Here is a 19,034-nt window from a genome sequence, read left to right as displayed (position 1 = left end):
CTGCGCCCACTTCCCAGGCTTACCGTGGAGAGCGGGAGTACGGGCAGGCGCCGTGTTACGCAGTAGAGCGCACGGTGTCTCCTGTACGAGTGCATAGCCCAGTGCGGGTTATTCCACCTCCCCGCACTGGTAGGGCTAGATTGGGTATTGAGCCAGGTGTCATGAGGCCGGCTCAACGCGTCTGGTCTCCAGTGCGTCTCCTCGGGCCGGCATACATGGCACCTGCCTTACGCATGGTTTCCCCGGTTCGCCTACATAGCCCGGTGCGGGTTATTCCACCTCCCCGCACTGGTCGGGCAACCGGGGGTATTCAACCAGGTAAGGTTGGGCAAGCTCAATGCTCAAGAGTGCCAGTACGCCTCCACGGTCCGGTATTTCCGGCACCACCTCCCCGCCCCAGCCTAGTACTTACAGTGTCTACACTACGCACTAGGCTACCAGTGCGTATCCTGAGCCCTGTTCCTCCTCCACGCACTCTCCCTGTAGTGCGTGTATCTAGCCCGGTGCCTCCAGTTCCGGGTCCACGCACTAAGCTACCTGTGCGTCTCCAGAGCCCTGAACCCACTGTATCTTCTCCCCCTACTAATCCTGATGTGCTTGTCCTCAGCCCGGTGTCACCAGTGCCGGTACCACGCATCAGGGATAGAGTAGGCTTTGAGAATACAGTGTGCCCTGTCCCTGCTCCCCGCACTAGTATGAAGGTGCGTGTCCTTAGCCCGGTGCCTCCAGTTCCGGCACCACGCACCAGGTCTACAGTGCGTATTATCCGGCCAGAGCCATCCGTCTCCCCAGCGCCATCTGAGCCATCCGTCTCACCAGCGCCATCTGAGCCATCCGTCTCCCCAGCGCCATCTGAGCCATCCGTCTCCCCAGCGCCATCTGAGCCATCCGTCTGCCAGGAGCCTGCAAAGCCGCCCGTCTGCCATGAGCCTGCAAAGCCGCCCGTCTGCCATGAGCCTACAGAGCCATCCGCCAGACAGGAGCCGCTAGAGCCGTCAGCCAGACAGGAGCCGCTAGAGCCGCCCGCCAGACAGGATCTGCCAGAGCCGCCAACCAGACAGGATCTGCCAGAGCCGCCAACCAGACAGGATCTGCCAGAGCCGCCAACCAGACAGGATCTGCCAGAGCCGCCAATCAGACAGGATCTGCCAGAGCCGCCAGCGAGCCATGAGCAGCCAGAGCCGTCAGTGAGCCATGAGCAGCCAGAGCCGTCAGTGAGCCATGAGCAGCCAGAGCCGTCAGTGAGCCATGAGCAGCCAGAGCCGTCAGTGAGCCATGAGCAGCCAGAGCCGTTAGAGAGCCATGAGCAGCGAGAGCCGTCAGAGAGCCATGAGCAGCCAGAGCCGTCAGAGAGCCATGAGCAGCCAGAGCCGTCAGAGAGCCATGAGCAGCCAGAGCCGTCAGCCTGCCATGAGCGTCCAGAGCCGTCAGCCTGCCATGAGCGTCCAGAGCCGTCAGCCTGCCATGAGCGTCCAGAGCCGTCAGCCTGCCATGAGCGTCCAGAGCCGTCAGCCTGCCATGAGCGTCCAGAGCCGTCAGCCTGCCATGAGCGTCCAGAGCCGTCAGCCTGCCATGAGCGTCCAGAGCCGTCAGCCTGCCATGAGCGTCCAGAGCCGTCAGCCTGCCATGAGCGTCCAGAGCCGTCAGTCAGCCATGAGCTGCCCCTCAGCCCGAAGCGGCTAGTAATCCAGAACTGCCCCTCAGTCCAGAGCTGTCTCTCTGTCCGGAGCTGCCCTTCAGTCCGGAGTTGCCCCTCTATCCTGAGCTACCTCTCTATCCTGAGCTACCTCTCTATTCTGAGCTATCTCTCTATTCCGAGCTACCTCGCTGTCCTGAGCTACCTTGTCCCGGAGCTGTCCCTTATCTTGGTGTTGCCCCTTATATTAGGTGGGTGGAATAATGGGGTGGTCATTGTAAAGGGGAGAAGTAAGCTGGGATTGATTATGGTGGGGTGGGGACCTCGTCCAGAGCCTGAGCCACCACCGTGGTCAGATGCCCACCCAGACCCTCCCCTAGACTTTGTGCTGGTGCGCCCGGAGTTCGCACCTTGAGGGGGGGGTTATGTCACGTTCCTGACCTGTTTTCTGTTAGTTTTGTATGTTTTGTTGGTCAGGACGTGAATGTGGGTGGGCATTTCTATGTTTTGTGTTTCTATGTGTAGGTCTATTGTAATCAGCCTTATATGGTTCTCAATCAGAGACAGGTGTTTGACGTTGTCTTCTGATTGAGAACCATATATAGGTTAGCTGTTCACACTGTTGGTTTGTGGGTGGTTGTCTCCTGTGTCCGTATGTCTGTTCGTACCACATGGGACTGTAGCGTTTGTTTGTTTCGTTTCGTTTCGATGTCGTCTGTTTTCCTGTACGTAAGTTTATGTTTAGTTATGTAAGTTTATGTTCAGGTTGCGTCAACGTCGTTTTGTTATTTTGTAGTTTGGAAAGTGTTTTGTTTCGTTTCGTGTGCCATCAATATTTATAATAAAGATGGCTTATTTCCCTGAGCCTGCGTTTTGGTCTGAGGATCCTTCTCTCCTCACCTCATCCGAGGATGAGGAGAGCGACAGCCGTTACAGAGTGTGCCAGAGAGCAGAACGACTGATGAATTTACTAACGCGCAACACCCGCTGAACATGACCAGTGTCAGTAAAGTAGGCACAAAAAAGTCAGTCAAGAACTCATTAGATAACATGTAAACAGCCTATCCAGCTCTGCTACGGCGAGTAAAATAGTCAGAGTGAGGTGTTCTCTCAGTTGTGTCTGGAAGTAGCCAACTAGTTAAAAAAAAGTTTGAGACGGTTTATCTAAATGTTCCTTCGTTTTGAGCTCATCTTGCTCTGGCTAGCATTAGTTGTTGATCTTGTTGATGTGCATAACTGAGGGAGAGAGACTAGCTTTCCATGGTTGTTTGATCAATAGGATTGTAAAGTCCCCAAATGTAAGAGGACCCCTGTGGTGTTTATATATTTGCAGATATCCATTCGGGTGTATTTTGTGGCTTTTGGCAAATGCGTTCTAATGATCTACAGTCACACTGTTGCAACTGCCTGTAAACACACAGTCCAGTTCAAAGCGAATTATGGCAGGTCCGTGTGGCGAAGGCCTACTGTAGCTCTGATTGGCTATAGCGCACCGGTCTGTGTAGACTCCGGTCCTAGACGAGACAGATGTATTTATTCGGTTTTATTTACTGCAATGTCTATTAACTGTCCAAACGCACCGCCGCATTCCCACTCTATACAGCTATAGAATTTTCACAACTCCCAAACGTTCTAAGAATTTATGAAAACCTGAAAATGACCATATCTAAGAGGCCGCTTGTCATTAAATGTTTAAAGTGACATATTCTTCCTGGGGGTGTCAATGAACAGATTTGAATAACATTTAATGATACTAAAATGCTGTCAGTTCCACTTTAAATGCAACAATGTTTCCCAAACATTAGCTATCTTCAGAGAGATGGCTGACAACAGGAAGCGCACAGCAATAAACACAGTTCCACTCACCAGATGATGATAATTTGAAACTTAACTTCTTGTTGAAAGTTATTCTTGAAAAGGGAGAAGCTAACAAATTAGCACAACATCCTATTTGATAACACCTGGTGCAGCTGCTGGAAATTACCCAACAACAGAAGCTAGCTCGCGAGACCGTGGGAAAACTACTGCTCGCTATTGCGCAGTGACCTATTGGCCTTCAAGGCAGAAGTTTCATACGTTTTTATAAAAAACGGTCCCACCCATTAAAACAAAATGTGATTGGTTGATTCCACTGTCATTCCAAAATGTTGCCCTATTACAGTCGAATGGCAGATGCCTTTATCTACTGTAGCTTCTGATGGCCTAGCCAATGGCTGACTTAGCTAGATTTAGCTCCCCAGAGGCCAGCAAAGATTTTTTTCCTGTTCATTATTAGCCCTTTCCAACACAAATTGACGAGATTAAAATCAGAACATCATTGAAAATAATATTATAATAATTATTTTATAAATCCTTAGCCCTTCTCTGAAGACATAGAAGCCCCACTGTGTTTTGGTTAGTAATAATTTGTAGAGTGGTTCTATTTTTTTCTCAACATCCATTTTTTCACTATTCAGAACGTAGAAAGAATCCATATGTTGTTCTGAAATATGAACACAGAAATACTGGACATTTTTTACTGTTATGGTGGTGATTTGACAAAATTACAATCATGGTCTTGAACTGGATTCACATTTTTCTGGTCTAGGTCTCCTTCTTGTCTCCCGGTCTTGACTCGGTCTCACCTCCGGTGCTTGGTCTTGACTCGGTCTCGCTTTAGGTGGTCTCGAACACAACACTGCTTACTAATATCATAGGCAAAATTATTTGGGGTTCAATACCGGAAGTGGAAACTCAAAGCACATGAACTAGATCGCTAACTAAATAAAATACCCACTTTTAGTAGCTATGTATTCATCCAACAGTACATTTAATGTCCTACAAAAAGTAGCAGTTGTAGGTAGCTATGTCCGGCCATGTAGATAGGCCTATAGATCTCATGGCCGGCTTGCCCTATGTCCTTTCAATGGCCGGAGGGGATTTCAAGTGTGCGCCATTCCATATCTCAAATATCTTGGTTGTAAAATAGTTGCTATTGAGCTGAATATTGAGAGTTGATTAATAAAAATACCTACAGAAAACCAAGACCCTCTCTTTGACAGGGACAAGGGAGTGATTGTATAAAATGCAAATGCAGGACAATCAGAATGCATTTTTTCATGAGTGCATGGGGGGGTTAAGTAAGAGTTGCTCGCTCATCACAGCAGCAGGCCCCAGCGAGGGCTCAGGTACAGGGCAGACACTTTCATTACAGGAATTATGAGGATAAAGCACTTAACTATTTGACCAAATCATGGTTTTAGCCACCCAAAAAATGTGTTTTGAGTGAGGTGACAATGTAGAATGAGCTCTTCCTACTTTTATAAGCACCCTTTCCGTTTTTACGATCCATGATCTTGGCTGTCTAACTGATGACAGTCGGAGCAGGTCTCTTTGCTGATGCCGCATTTGACTTTGAATGCGGGTTTGCGTGACGTCAACTCAGCCGTTGCCCACTGATCAGCCAAAGGCTCATTATAGATTAGTAGAACAGAAAAACTGTACAAAACTCGACCCCAAAATATCTTAACAGGCCCATAGTCCACCGGCCATGTCATGTCGTTGTATTATTTAAACCATTATTTTGGGGGGGTCAATTTCAACCAGCCCAGCCAACTAAAAAATGGTCCAGCCTATCTGGCATTTGCTAGATGGCCAATCCTCCCCTGGGTATAGTCCTACCCACATCCCTCCTTAGAACTCAGGTTGATTTTTAAACAATTATAAAAATGGGGGACGTTATTGAAATTTCTAGAATAATATTCACCACCTTTGTTGTGGAAAGCCTAAATTAGTTAAATTACACTGAACAACAACAAATGCAACAATTTCAGTTTTATATAAAGGAAATCAGTCAATTGAAATAAATTCATTAGGCCCTCATTTATGGATTCCACATAAACGATATCTTAACCGCCATCGATAAGAAACAATACTGTGCAGCCGTATTCATTGACCTGGCCAAGGCTTTCGACTCTGTCAATCACCACATCCTCATCGGCAGACTCGACAGCCTTGGTTTCTCAAATGATTGCCTCGCCTGGTTCACCAACTACTTCTCTGATAGAGTTCAGTGTGTCAAATCTGAGGGCCTGTTGTCCGGGCCTCTGGCAGTCTCTATGGGGGTGCCACAGGGTTCAATTCTTGGGCTGACTCTCTTCTCTGTATACATCAATGATGTTGCTCTTGCTGCTGGTGAGTCTCTGATCCACCTCTACGCAGACGACACCATTCTGTATACTTCTGGCTTTCTTTGGACACTGTGTTAACATCCCTCCAGACGAGCTTCAATGCCATACAACTCTCCTTCCGTGGCCTCCAACTGCTCTTAAATGCAAGTAAAACTAAATGCATGCTCTTCAACCGATCGCTGCCTGCACCTGCACGCCCGTCCAGCATCACTACTCTGGACGGTTCTGACTTAGAATATGTGGACAACTACAAATACCTAGGTGTCTGGTTAGACTGTAAACTCTCCTTCCAGACTCACATCAAACATCTCCAATCCAAAGTTAAATCTAGAATTGGCTTCCTATTTTGCAACAAAGCATCCTTCACCCATGCTGCCAAACATACCCTCGTAAAACAGACCATCTTACCGATCCTCGACTTCGGCGATGTCATTTACAAAATAGCCTCCAACACCCTACTCAACAAATTGGATGCAGTCTATCACAGTGCCATCCGTTTTGTCACCAAAGCCCCATATACTACCCACCACTGGGTAGTAGTGGTGGGTAGTATACGTCGCCAAACCCACTGGCTCCAGGTCATCTACAAGACCCTGCTAGGTAAAGTCCCGCCTTATCTCAGCTCGCTGGTCACCATAGCAGCACCCACCCATAGCACGCGTTACAGCAGGTATATCTCACTTGTCACCCCCAAAGCCAATTCCTCGTTTGGCCGTCTCTCCTTCCAGTTCTCTGCTGCCAATGACTGGAACGAACTACAAAAATCTCTGAAACTGGAAACACTTGTCTCCCTCACTAGCTTTAAGCACCAGCTATCAGAGCAGCTCACAGATCACTGCCTCTGTACATAGCCCATCTATAAATAGCCCAAACTATGCTTCCCCTACTGTATTTATTTATTTAGCTCCTTTGCACCCCAGTAGTTCTACTTTAAAATCTACCATTCCAGTGTATTACTTGCTATATTGTATATACTTCACCACCATGGCCTATTTTTGCCTTTACCTCCCTTATCTCACCTCATTTGCTCACAGTGTATATAGACTTATTTTTCTACTGTATTATTGGCTATGTTTGTTTTACTCCATGTGTAACTCTGTTGTTATGTGTTGAACTGCTTTGCTTTATCTTGGCCAGGTCGCAGTTGGAAATGAGAACTTGTTCTCAACTTGCCTACCTGGTTAAATAAAGGTGAAAAAAATAAATAAAAAATAAACATGACTGGGAATACAGATATGCATCGGTCGGTCACAGATACCTTTAAAAAAAAAAGGTAGGGGTGTGGATCAGAAAACCAGTCAGTACCTGGTAAGACCACCATTTGCCTCATGCTGTGCAACATCTCCTTCGCATAGAGTTGTTGATTGTGGCCTATGGAATATTGTCACACTCTTCAATGGCTGTGTGAAGTTGCTGGATATTGGCGGAAACTGGAACACACTGTCGTACATGTTGATCAAGAGCATCCCAAACATGTTCAATGGGTGACATGTCTGGTGAGTATGCAGGCCATGGAAGAACTGGGACATTCAGCTTCCAGGAATTGTGTACAGATCATTGCGACATGGAGCTGTGCATGATCATGCTGAAATATGAGGTGATGGAGGCGGATGAATGGCACGACAATGGGCCTCAGGATCTCGTCACAGTAGCTCTGTGCGTTCAAATTGCCATTGATAAAATGCAATTGCGTTCGTATGACTGCCTATACCATAACCCCGTCATGGGGCACTCTGTTCACAACATTAGCAAATTGCTCGCCCACATGACACCATACATGCAGTCTGCCATCTGCCCGGTACAGTTGAATCCAGGATTCACCTGTGAAGAACACACTTCTCCAGCGTGCCAGTGGCCTTCGAAGTTGAGCATTTGCCCACTGAAGTTGGTTACGATGCCGAACTGCAGTCAGGTCGAGACCAGATGAGCTTCCCTGAGATGGTTTCCGACAGTTTGTGCAGACATTGGTTGTGCAAACAAAGTTTCATCAACTGTTTAGTTGGCTGGTCTCAGACGATCCCGCAGGGGATAAAGCCGGGTGTGGAGGTCCTGGGCTGGTGTGGTTACACGTGGTCTACAGTTGTGAGGCCGGTTGGAAGTACTGCCAAATTCTCTAAAACGACATTGGAGGCGGCTTATGGTAGAGAAATTAACATTACATTCTCTGGCAACAGCTCTGGTGGACATTCCTCCAGTCAGCATAACAATTGCCTGCTCCCTCAAAACATGAGACATCTGTGGCATTGTGTAGCATGACAAAACTGCATATTTTAGAGTGACCTTTTATTGTCCTCAGCACAAGGTGCACCTGTGTAATGATCATGCTGTTTAATCAGCTTCTTGATATGCCACATCTGTCAGGTGGATAGATTATCTCAGCAAAGGAGAAAATGATCACTAACAGGGATATAAATAGATTTGTACAAAAAATGAGAAATAAGCTTGTGTGTATTAAACATTTCTGGGATCTTTTATTTCAGCTCATGAAACCATGTTGCGTTTATATTTTTGTTCAGTATAGTTTGCTTAACAAATAACTTGCATGATGGATTCCAGCTGTGTGCAATACTTGGAGTTAATATACCACAAACACCAAGGAGCTTTTCCAATGGCTTATAAGTAAGGGCACCAAATGGTTTGGGTCAAAAAGATACTGTTGAAAATTGTATATATTTTTTTTAAATTAAAGGCATACTCCTTCATTTGAAAAACACCACAATGGTAGCCACTTAGTTTCAGAAGGATATGAGCTTAGTTCATATGACTAACCACATCATAACCTAAAATATATCGTTGTTTACCTCCAGTGTTTGTAAAAAATAAAATAAAAATAGGCCTAATGTATTGCTTCAAAATATGGTTGAAACTATCAAGAGATAGTTAGGATACTAATGATTAATAGTGCTTTATATATGTCCCAATAGGCCAAGTAAATTAGCTAACATATTCAAATGAAATAAACCAGAAGACAATTGTATTAAGCAACTTCTATGTCATAATCCAGACAATTTCAAACAGGGGCTGCTTCAGCCCTAAACCACAGATGTTGCAGTTGATAGACACAGATCATCTCACGCAGAAAGGAAATATGATTGATACACTTGTCTTAATCTCCGGTTGGCATTCCATGCGAGTTTGGCCCAAAGTTTATTATGTTTAGGATCTTCCTGAAATTAAAATAGAAAAAGGTATATTTTTTATTTAATTTAACTAGGCAAGTCAGTTAAGAGCAAATTCTTATTTACAATGACGGCCTACCCCGGTCAAACCCTAACCCGGACAACGCAGGGCCAATTGTGCATCGCCTTATGGGACTCCCAATCACGGCCGGGTTTGATACAGCCTGGAATCAAACCAGGGTCTGTAGTGATGCCTCTAGCACTGAGATTCAGAGCCTTAGACCGCTGCTCCACTCGGGAGCCCTATATGTTTGGCATACTTTTGATATCTGCATCTAAATAATTAAAACATTTTTCGAAAGTAGCAAAGCGCGCACTCTGGAAATTTGAGGCAGCATTTACAGACTAATCATTATAGTATCTTTAAGCAATCTATGCATGAGGACAGCCTATGCTTTCAAGGTAAGGAAACACATTTTGTTTTGTTATTTGGGTAAACTACTCCTTTAAGTCAGGAGGAGCACTAAGGTCATGTGTTTGAATAAGCAGAACACAACTGGCATGTGGTCATTATCAAAGGCACTAAATAAAACCCACTGAGATCATCAATGAATTATGTTAATAGTATGGTAACAAGTTAGTGCGACTCACCATAAAGATTATGGTCCACTTGTAGCTCTAAAAATTGAGAAATCTGAGAGAAGATGTTCCACTATGGCCTACAGAGGAAAGCATTCAGCTGAAATAATGCATATTACACAAAATACATTGTCAGAATAAATAAAAAGAATCACTATTTTCTCAAAATGTATCTTTTGACATATGTGTACATACGTGTGTATTCATGTATCTGGGAAAGTTCAAAAACAGCTGCTGGGGCACTATAATGACTTCAATCCAGTAGTGCTTGTGAATATTCCTTCACAAACAAAATAATGCTTCCTTAAACCCATCAAAGCATGACAAAAATTGCTGTCTCATGGGATTTACTACAAAACAGTTAATTGAAAGTGGGGGTTGTCCATTTAACGTCCCAACACAAGTAGGCTATTGTATTTTACAGTGAATAAATCTAGTGATGAGTCTTCTTAGCAAAAGTATGTATAATGAGAGGATAAGTATATTAATCAAATGGATAGGAGGTACATTTAGGGTCATCCTGGTTTAGCAGTCTTTGAAACTAACATGTGCCACATTAGGGACAAGGGCCTTGCCGCTTCCTGCCTTCTCAGGACCTGAGTCACTGGCAAGGTCATCATCATCATCACTGCCCAAGTCAGCAAAGTCATCATCAAGCTAATTGAAGTCCTTCCTCCGAGTACGTCCGGTCATCTTTTGATTGGTGTATTCCTCCTCTTCCTCTCCCTGCTTCTGTGTGTTAACCCTTTGGGAGGAATTTGAATTAAAAACGGAATGGAACACTGATTTTTACAGCCTGAAACTACTAGTGCCCAACAGCACACTTTTGGAATGTCGACCTAGGTTTTTTGTAGGTTCTTCAGAGACTTAAGCCAATTGAAATAGAAGTAGGGAAGACTCTGGATAGTTGTAACACTTTTTACCTTTTGGATAGTTACTCCAAGCTTTTTAATAGCTACAGAGTTCAACATGGGATACAAACAACTTACATTTGTTTGCTACAAATTAATTTTAAAGCAATCAGAGAATGCATGATTTTGTCTCAAACACATGGAGCGTAATGTCACAACTGAACCCGGGGTCAATTAACAGTATTTGGGGTGTAATATAAAGATTATTTTTTAAATCCATTACACTCATACCTGTATTCAGGTTGAAAATGGCAGATTTTGACACTGATAAGTGCCTAAATTGGAACGCCGTGGCTGTACAGTAACATGCTAAGTCAGAGCTCTGGCTCTGTATGGGTTTTGACGGACGGCCATTCTGAACTTGAGCACCTCCTGCGACAAGACGCTCACTGTGCACACTTTGGAGAGGTGTGTGGTAGCGCTGGGACAATAAACCGGAAATGATCAATACCGACCACTTATCACAGGCATTTTTCGGATATCGTTCAATGCGATAAGTAGTCTAAACTAAAGAAATTTGAAATGAAATAAGTTTGCTAATATGGGTGATTGTTAATGGGATAATTGATGGCTACAACCATCAAACTAGTAGTAGTAGTTTAAAGGATAATAAAAAAAATCGACACTAACCCATAATTACAAAGCAAAAACAGGTTTTGAAATTGCAAATTTGTATTTATTTTTTAACCCCGGAAATATCACATTTACATAAGTATTCAGACCCTTTACTCAGTACTTTGTTGAAGTACCTTTGGCAGCGATTACAGCCTCGAGTCTTCTTGGGTATGACACTACAAGCTTGGCACACCTGTATTTGGGGAGTTTCTCCCATTCTTCTCTGACGATCCTCTCAAGCTCTGTCAGGTTGGATGGGCAGCGTCGCTGCACAGATATTTTAAGGTTTCTCTAGAGATGTTCTACCGGGTTCAAGTCCTGGCTATGGCTGGGCCACTCAAGGACATTCAGAGACTTGTCCGGAAGCCACTGCGGTGTTGTCTTGGCTGTGTGCTTAGGGTCAATGTCCTGTTGGAAGGTGAACGTTCGCCCAGTCTCAGGTCCTGAGTGCTCTGGAGCAGGTTTTCATCAAGGATCTCTCTGTACTTTGCTCTGTTCATCTTTCCCTCGATCCTGACTAGTCTCCCAATCTCTGCTGCTGAAAAACATCCCCACAGCATGATGCTGCCACCACCATGCTTTACCGTAGGGATGGTGCCAGGTCTTCTCCAGACGTGGCGCTTGGCATTCAGGCTAAAGATTTCAATCTTGGTTTTATCAGACCAGAAAATCTTGTTTCTCATGATCTGAGAGTCTTTAGGTGCCTTTTGCCAAACTCCAAGCGGGCTGTCATGTGCCTTTTACTGACGAGTGGCTTCCGCCTGGCCACTCTACCATAAAGTCCTGATTGTTAGTGCTGCAGAGATGGTTGTCGTCGTGTTAGGTTCTCGATCTCCACAGAGGAACACTGGAGCTCTGTCAGTGTGACTATCAGGTTCTTGGTCACCTCCCTGACCAAGGCCATTCCCCCCCACCGATTACTCAGTTTGACCTTCCAAATCATGTCCAATCAATTGAATTTACCACAGGTGGACTCCAAGTTGTAGAAACATCAATGATGATCAATGGAAACAGGATACACCTGAGCTCAATTGAGTCTCATAGCAAAAGGTCTGAATACTTATGTAAATAAGGTATTTGTTTCCTATGTTTTCTAAATTTGCTGTCATTATGGGGTATTGTGTGTAAATTGAGGGATTTTTTAAATTTAATACATTTTAGAATAAGGCTGTAACAAAATGTGTAAAAAGGGAAGGGGTCTGAATACTTTCCGAATGCACTGTAAAACACAATGCTTTATGGGTAAATAATCACAATAAGACACAGGGTGATGTTGCCCAACCCCAGTCTACAATGAACAAGGTAAATTTGGATGATTTGTTTCACTTTGGCTGCGGATATGACTTTTCTGTACCATTCTTCCCGAGCGCTAAAGGTCCCGAAGCTTCTGCACATGTGCGGATCACGTTATGCGCATGCGTTTCTTTACCTCTACTTTATGCAAAACAAAATGCGTGGTCTCCCTCACTTCACATTTCTCACTGTCAATCGTGAATGAAAATTCTCTCAAGTTTTACCGGTGAAACGTCTATACAGCATCTTTATACAAACCATTTGATCTCAGTCAGTTTCACTGGGATGTGAATTTAGATTTTCTTGAGTTAATTATACAGTGTTATTTTGAAGTAGTATTGTTTTGAATTATGTACAGTGAGCGAATTTTGCCTAGTAGCGCACCGTTGAGGTTTGGCCACGTGAGACAAAAATGCGACCATTTGCACAATATTCCTTAAATCCGCAAAACTAGGTGGTGTTTTTGTTTTACAGTAGCATACTATTATATTCAGTTCTGCTATGTAGAATACTATCATTATATGATCTTGCACATTGATTCAGCTTTGATCTAACTTTGTTAAATGAGCACCATACGCCAGAGTAACCTGTTTTATACGAGTAGCTAAGAGTAGAGACTGTGCGTGAAGTATAGAATCCCGCGAATGCGCTGAAGCTTCGGGACCGTAAGTGCTCGGGAAGGTCCAGAAAAGTTGGCTCCGCAGCCACTCAATATTTGTATCCCTTCAGTAGATAGCAGTCTTTGAAACGCTGTGTTTATCTTATAGGAATGTTTTCTGGACTTTGATTGACAAGCTGCATTATGAACACCCCCCCGAAACAGACAACACAGTTCCCAAGCAACACCTCTGCCAGCTTAGCCCATTGTGTGGGCTTTACATTCTCACACACACACACAATAGCGTAGGAAGTAGGAACACTCACGGAATTACGATGTCCTCTTTCTTCCCACACTTGGCACAGCTTCAGGGCACAGATTTTACAAATGACGTGATATGCATCCTTCACCGTCTTCTGAGAACATTTCACACTAAAACACACAAAAACACTGAATACCCAAAAAGCTTCCCTCGGTCTTCCACATTTAAAACAAGTATAGAGAAAAACATGTCCCTCGCGAATGATGTAGCGCTCCTACTTGTGTCAATTATTCCAACGCATGTTGCGTGGATTAATGATATATATCTCTATTAGTTTTTACATGTTGGTTGTGCATTTTCAGAAGTCTCCTTGCACGGTTTCAACCGCAATGATGTGAATACACCGGATAGTTGACGCCTCTATCTGGCCAATAAGACCATTTAAAGCCACTGTGCCAACATCTTAGCACTCCTCCTTTCAGGGTTTTGAGTAATGGGAGTGCATTGACAAAAATCAATATCCCCACATTAAGTAAGTCAACCTATCAATAATGGCACGATGTGTGCATATGGATGCAGCCACTGCTAATTCAATGGATGTGGAAAAGCCATTTAATTTGAAAGTACCAAAATTATATACACTGTAAAACTTCAATTAAATTGCCAAGTCTTAACTGGGCAATGGCACATTTCAGAAAAAAAACAAATGTTTTAAATAAACGCTGGGTCTAAATTAATTGTTTGAGGTTTCATGTTTGATTTGTTACATTAATTCAGTAATGACTCAAAAAAAATGTCATTCATCCGTTTTGAATCGTCAGTAAAAAAATAATAAATAAATGTTGCCTGCGAACTGCTGAGAACTGCTAGCTAACTGGCAAGCACAAAAACAGTCATACCCCTAGATATCGAGAAGGGTGTAATTGCGGCCAGCATTGCAGGAACCCCTCTTTATACCTCTATTGGTCAATTCTTAAGTTAGGACAGAAAGGAGGCGGGGACGCTCCAGTACAGTAGGTGGCAACAATGCACAATAACGTTGGATGCCAGCCGCCATAACCGGTAGGCGGTGTCCTACGCCCCCGAATATCGGCATTGCTTTTCCGCAGTGCTGTTAACGACGGCAAGGGCTGTTTGTTAGCTTAGCCAGCTAGTCTTAAAACCTCTCTTGGGTACGTGAGACATTAGCGTCCCACCTCTTCAACAGCCAGTGAAACTGCTGGGCGCCAAATTCAAATACAGAAATACTCATTATAAAAATTCAGAAAACAAAACATATTTTAAATAGGTTTAAAGATTAACTTCTTGTGAAGTTAATGCGAAAGCATACCTTACAATTATTTGAGAACATAGCCCAGCAGACAAATCATTACAAACAGTAACCAGCCAAGTAGAAGAGTTACACAAGTCAGAAATAGAGATAAAATTAATCCCTTACCTTTGATGATCTTCATATGGTTGCACTCAGCAGACATTCATTTACTCAATAAATGTTCCTTTTGTTCGATAAATTCTCTTTATATCCAAAAACCTCCGTTTTGTTCGCGCGTTTTCTTCAGTAATCCACAGGCTTAAACGCAGTCAAAACAGGCAGACAAAATCCAAATTGTATCTGTAAAGTTCATAGAAACATGTCAAACGATGTTTATATTCAATCCTCAGGTTGTTTTAGCCTAAATAATCGATAATATTTCAACCGGACAATAACGTCGTCAATATAAAAGGTAAACAAGAAAGCCACTCTCTCGGTCGCGTGCATGAAAAAGCTCTGTGACACTTTAGGGTCCACTCATTCATACTGCTCTTACTTCCTCATTTTTCAGAATACAAGCCTGAAACAATTTATAAAGACTGTTGACATCTAGTGGAAGGCATAGGAACTGCAATTTTAGTCCTAAGTCAATGGATACTGTAATGGCATTGAATAGAAAACGAAAAAAAAACTTCCCGAATGGATTTCTCTCAGCTTTTCGCCTGCCAAATCAGTTCTGTTATACTCACAGACACTATTTTAACAGTTTTGGAAACTTTAGAGTGTTTGTCATCCAAATCTACCAGTTATATGCATATCATATCTTCTGGGCCCGAGAAGCAGGCAGTTTAATTTGGGCATGCTTTTCATCCAAAATTCTGAATGCTGCCCCCTACCCTAGAGAGGTTTTAAGGATGACTCTGGTACACAGCAGGTGGGGCCGACATACTAGAAAGCTACCTAGCAAACGGTGTCGCCCTAGCTGTGCTAGCGAGAGGCGGGGGCGACCGGTAGTAGGCTTGGACGGTCTACCATATACCGGGGTATTTGGAAATAGCCATGGCATGGTTTTTCAATACCGTTGAAACTATTTCTTGGAATTTTTTATACACATGTATATTTGTAGCTACTTTTTAAGTAAATATCTGCAGTCAACTTGTGCAAGATGTTAGGAGATAAAGATCGCGTTCTTCATTTCAACTGTCAGAATTTTTAAATTATGAAGTTTACCAGTAGTCCCCAGTCACGTGGTGTTTGTTTACAAGCACACAACGACGAGACTTGTGCAGCCAGGGGATCTAGTTACAGTATGGAATTCACAACTAAATGTTTGTCAGCTAGATATCTTATAAGTCAACTGTTTAAATTGTGCTAAATGCAAAACCAAGTTACGTTTGGTAATAGCAGAGAATACAATCCTGGATCAAGAGCCTTGCTGTCTAATATTTTTTGTGTGCGTGCAACACACTGATTGGCATTTTTTTTGTTACTTGTATAACTTTGAGCTGGGATGTATGTCTGGTGTACTGGTGTGTTTCTTCTTAAAACCAAAAGAAAGAACCAACATATAACATTATCACAAATGGGTTAAAGTAAGTATTGATGGACAGACAAGTATACATCCACAATAACATAAGATGTTTGAGAAAACCTTATACTTTTTCCCCATACATTTTTACATTTACATTTAAGTCATTTAGCAGACGCTCTTATCCAGAGCGACTTACAAATTGGTGCATTCACCTTATGATATCCAGTGGAACAACCACTTTACAATAGTGCATCTAACTCTTTTAAGGGGGGGGGGGGGTTAGAAGGGTTACTTTATCCTATCCTAGGTATTCCTTAAAGAGGTGGGGTTTCAGGTGTCTCCGGAAGGTGGTGATTGACTCCGCTGACCTGGCGTCGTGAGGGAGTTTGTTCCACCATTGGGGTGCCAGAGCAGCGAACAGTTTTGACTGGGCTGAGCGGGAACTGTACTTCCTCAGAGGAAGGGAGGCGAGCAGGCCAGAGGTGGATGAACGCAGTGCCCTTGTTTGGGTGTAGGGCCTGATCAGAGCCTGAAGGTACGGAGGTGCCGTTCCCCTCACAGCTCCGTAGGCAAGCACCATGGTCTTGTAGCGGATGCGAGCTTCAACGGGAAGCCAGTGGAGAGAGCGGAGGAGCGGGGTGACGTGAGAGAACTTGGGAAGGTTGAACACCAGACGGGCTGCGGCGTTCTGGATGAGTTGTAGGAGTTTAATGGCACAGGCAGGGAGCCCAGCCAACAGCGAGTTGCAGTAATCCAGACGGGAGATGACAAGTGCCTGGATTAGGACCTGCGCCGCTTCCTGTGTGAGGCAGGGTCGTACTCGGCGAATGTTGTAGAGCATGAACCTACAGGAACGGGTCACCGCCTTGATGTTAGTTGAGAACGACAGGGTGTTGTCCAGGATCACGCCAAGGTTCTTAGCACTCTGGGAGGAGGACACAATGGAGTTGTCAACCGTGATGGCGAGATCATGGAACGGGCAGTCCTTCCCCGGGAGGAAGAGCAGCTCCGTCTTGCCGAGGTTCAGCTTGAGGTGGTTAAGGTTGGAATTGGTTAAGGTTGGAATAGGTTTAATAGGTTGAAGGAAAATAGGATTTTTAATGGAAAGAAATGTTAGGTGTCCACGAGGACAATAGAGCATAGCATGTGTGTACTCACCATGTTCGAGGTTGGGAAAGGGATTTGTATTTGTTGTATTTGACTTTCCACTCAATAACTTCCTTGCAGCTTTGACATAACCCGTCGTGGACCTTCGAGTTTGCTATCTGCAATAATAACATCCGATATACACACACAGAGAAAAGTAAACGAGTAGAGCTACAATTAGCCCAGCAGTATCCATACAAATGGTGAACATACTGTAGCTGACTTGCCAGAGTGGCTCCAAATGTACGTTAGCCAGCCAGTCATAAGACCCTACCTTTACTTGAACACTTGCTCCATATTTGTCGTTCTTGTAAGCAGTCGTGTTTTGGTGCTTTTGTCCTCGCGAGCGCGATGCGTTGCCCTTTTGAGAACTCATTTTGATCTAAACATAGGTTTCTAACGTTGATATCAGCTACCACAACACATGGACCAGCGACTCATCAGCAACACACAAGAAAAGTCCTTCCGGGTCACGGATTTTTGACGTTTCAAAATAAAAGCCTCTCAGAGAAGTGTCACTAACCACGTTTCATCCACAGTTTTTATTCGAGTAAAGGCATACCATATACAAAAAAATCACGACAGCTGTGATGGAAACAGGAAGTCTGGGGCTGTTTTTCATGGTTCGGTCCAGGCCCCTTAGTGCCAGTGAAGGGAAATCTTAATGTTACAGCATATAATTATATTAAAGTCCAGACAATTCTGTGCTTCCAACTTGTGACAACAGTTTGGAGAAGACCCTTTCCTGTTTCAGCATGACAATGCCCCCGTGCACAAAGCGAGGTCCATACAGAAATGGTTTGTCGAGATCGGTGTGGAAGAACTTGACTGGCCTGCACAGAGCCCTGATCTCAAACCCATCGAACACCTTTGGGATGAATTAGAACGCCAACTGCGAGCCAGGCCTAATCGCCCAACTTCATTAATACTCTTGTGGCTGAATGGAAGCAAGGCCCTGCAGCGTTGTTCCAACATCTACTGGAATGCCTTCCCAGAAGAGTGGATGCTGTTATAGCAGCAAAGGGGGGGACCAATTCCATATTAATGCCCATGATTTTGGAACGAGATGTTCCAGGAGCAGGTGTCCACACACTTTTGGTCATGTAGTTTATTACAAATATCCACATGCGAATATGTTATTGTTCTAATTGAAATATTGTATTGACACTTTCCCTTTCAGATAACGCATTTTCCTCATCCCCAGTCCGCATAAAATTTAAATAAGTATGACATTCAACATTGAAGCTCTAATGGTGCTTTCAAGACAACTGGGAACAGACAAAAACTATGTCACATTTATTTTTATTTAACTAGGCAAGTCAGTTAAGAACAAATTCTTATTTTCAGTGACGGCTTAGGAATAGTGGGTTAACTGCCTGTTCAGGGGCAGAACGACAGATTTGTACCTTTTCAGCTCGGGGATTTGAACGTACAACCTTTCGGTTACTAGTCCAACGCTCTAACCACTAGGCTACCCTGCTGCTCCGGCACGTCACGTCAGTGATCTTCAGGTCGGAAAGTCGGAGCTATAGACAGATGGCTAAGTTTCCGACTTTGAATTCTGTGTTGACCGTTCAACGATTTTCCCAGTCGGCGCTAGTTTTTTCAGAGTTCCCCGTTGTCTTCAAAGTACGCTACTAAAGTCGGAGATTTCCGAGTTTCCAGTTGTTTTGAAGGCGGCATTAGTTCCCAGTGATGAGGTTCGATTAATCACACCGGGCGCCCGTTTAGGCGTGTTTTCTATCGGTTGAAGGTTGATTGCATTCGATTTGGAATGGCTGCCTGCCGGGCGTGAGCCAGGTGCCCGCTTCAAAGCCACAGCAAAGTCATCTCAAAACTAAAGTGACGTAATTAAGCACGTGT

At 44.1% G+C, this 19,034-nt stretch overlaps 1 protein-coding gene across 1 annotated transcript; it reads right to left on the bottom strand.

Moving 5' to 3' along the window:
• Window positions 1-8,252: 8,252 nt before the first annotated feature.
• c19h9orf85 (chromosome 19 C9orf85 homolog) lies at window positions 8,253-17,620 on the bottom strand. The gene is given in 5 exon segments (XM_071353659.1): window positions 8,253-10,308; window positions 13,307-13,345; window positions 13,347-13,412; window positions 17,184-17,290; window positions 17,446-17,620. Coding segments are annotated over 5 exon segments (402 nt in total). The 5' UTR covers window positions 17,548-17,620; the 3' UTR covers window positions 8,253-10,220.
• Window positions 17,621-19,034: the final 1,414 nt, after the last annotated feature.

This window comes from Salvelinus alpinus, chromosome 19, assembly GCF_045679555.1.
Source record: "Salvelinus alpinus chromosome 19, SLU_Salpinus.1, whole genome shotgun sequence".
NCBI classification, from domain to species: Eukaryota; Metazoa; Chordata; class Actinopteri; order Salmoniformes; family Salmonidae; genus Salvelinus; species Salvelinus alpinus.
This window is presented reverse-complemented; position numbering and strand designations above follow the sequence as displayed.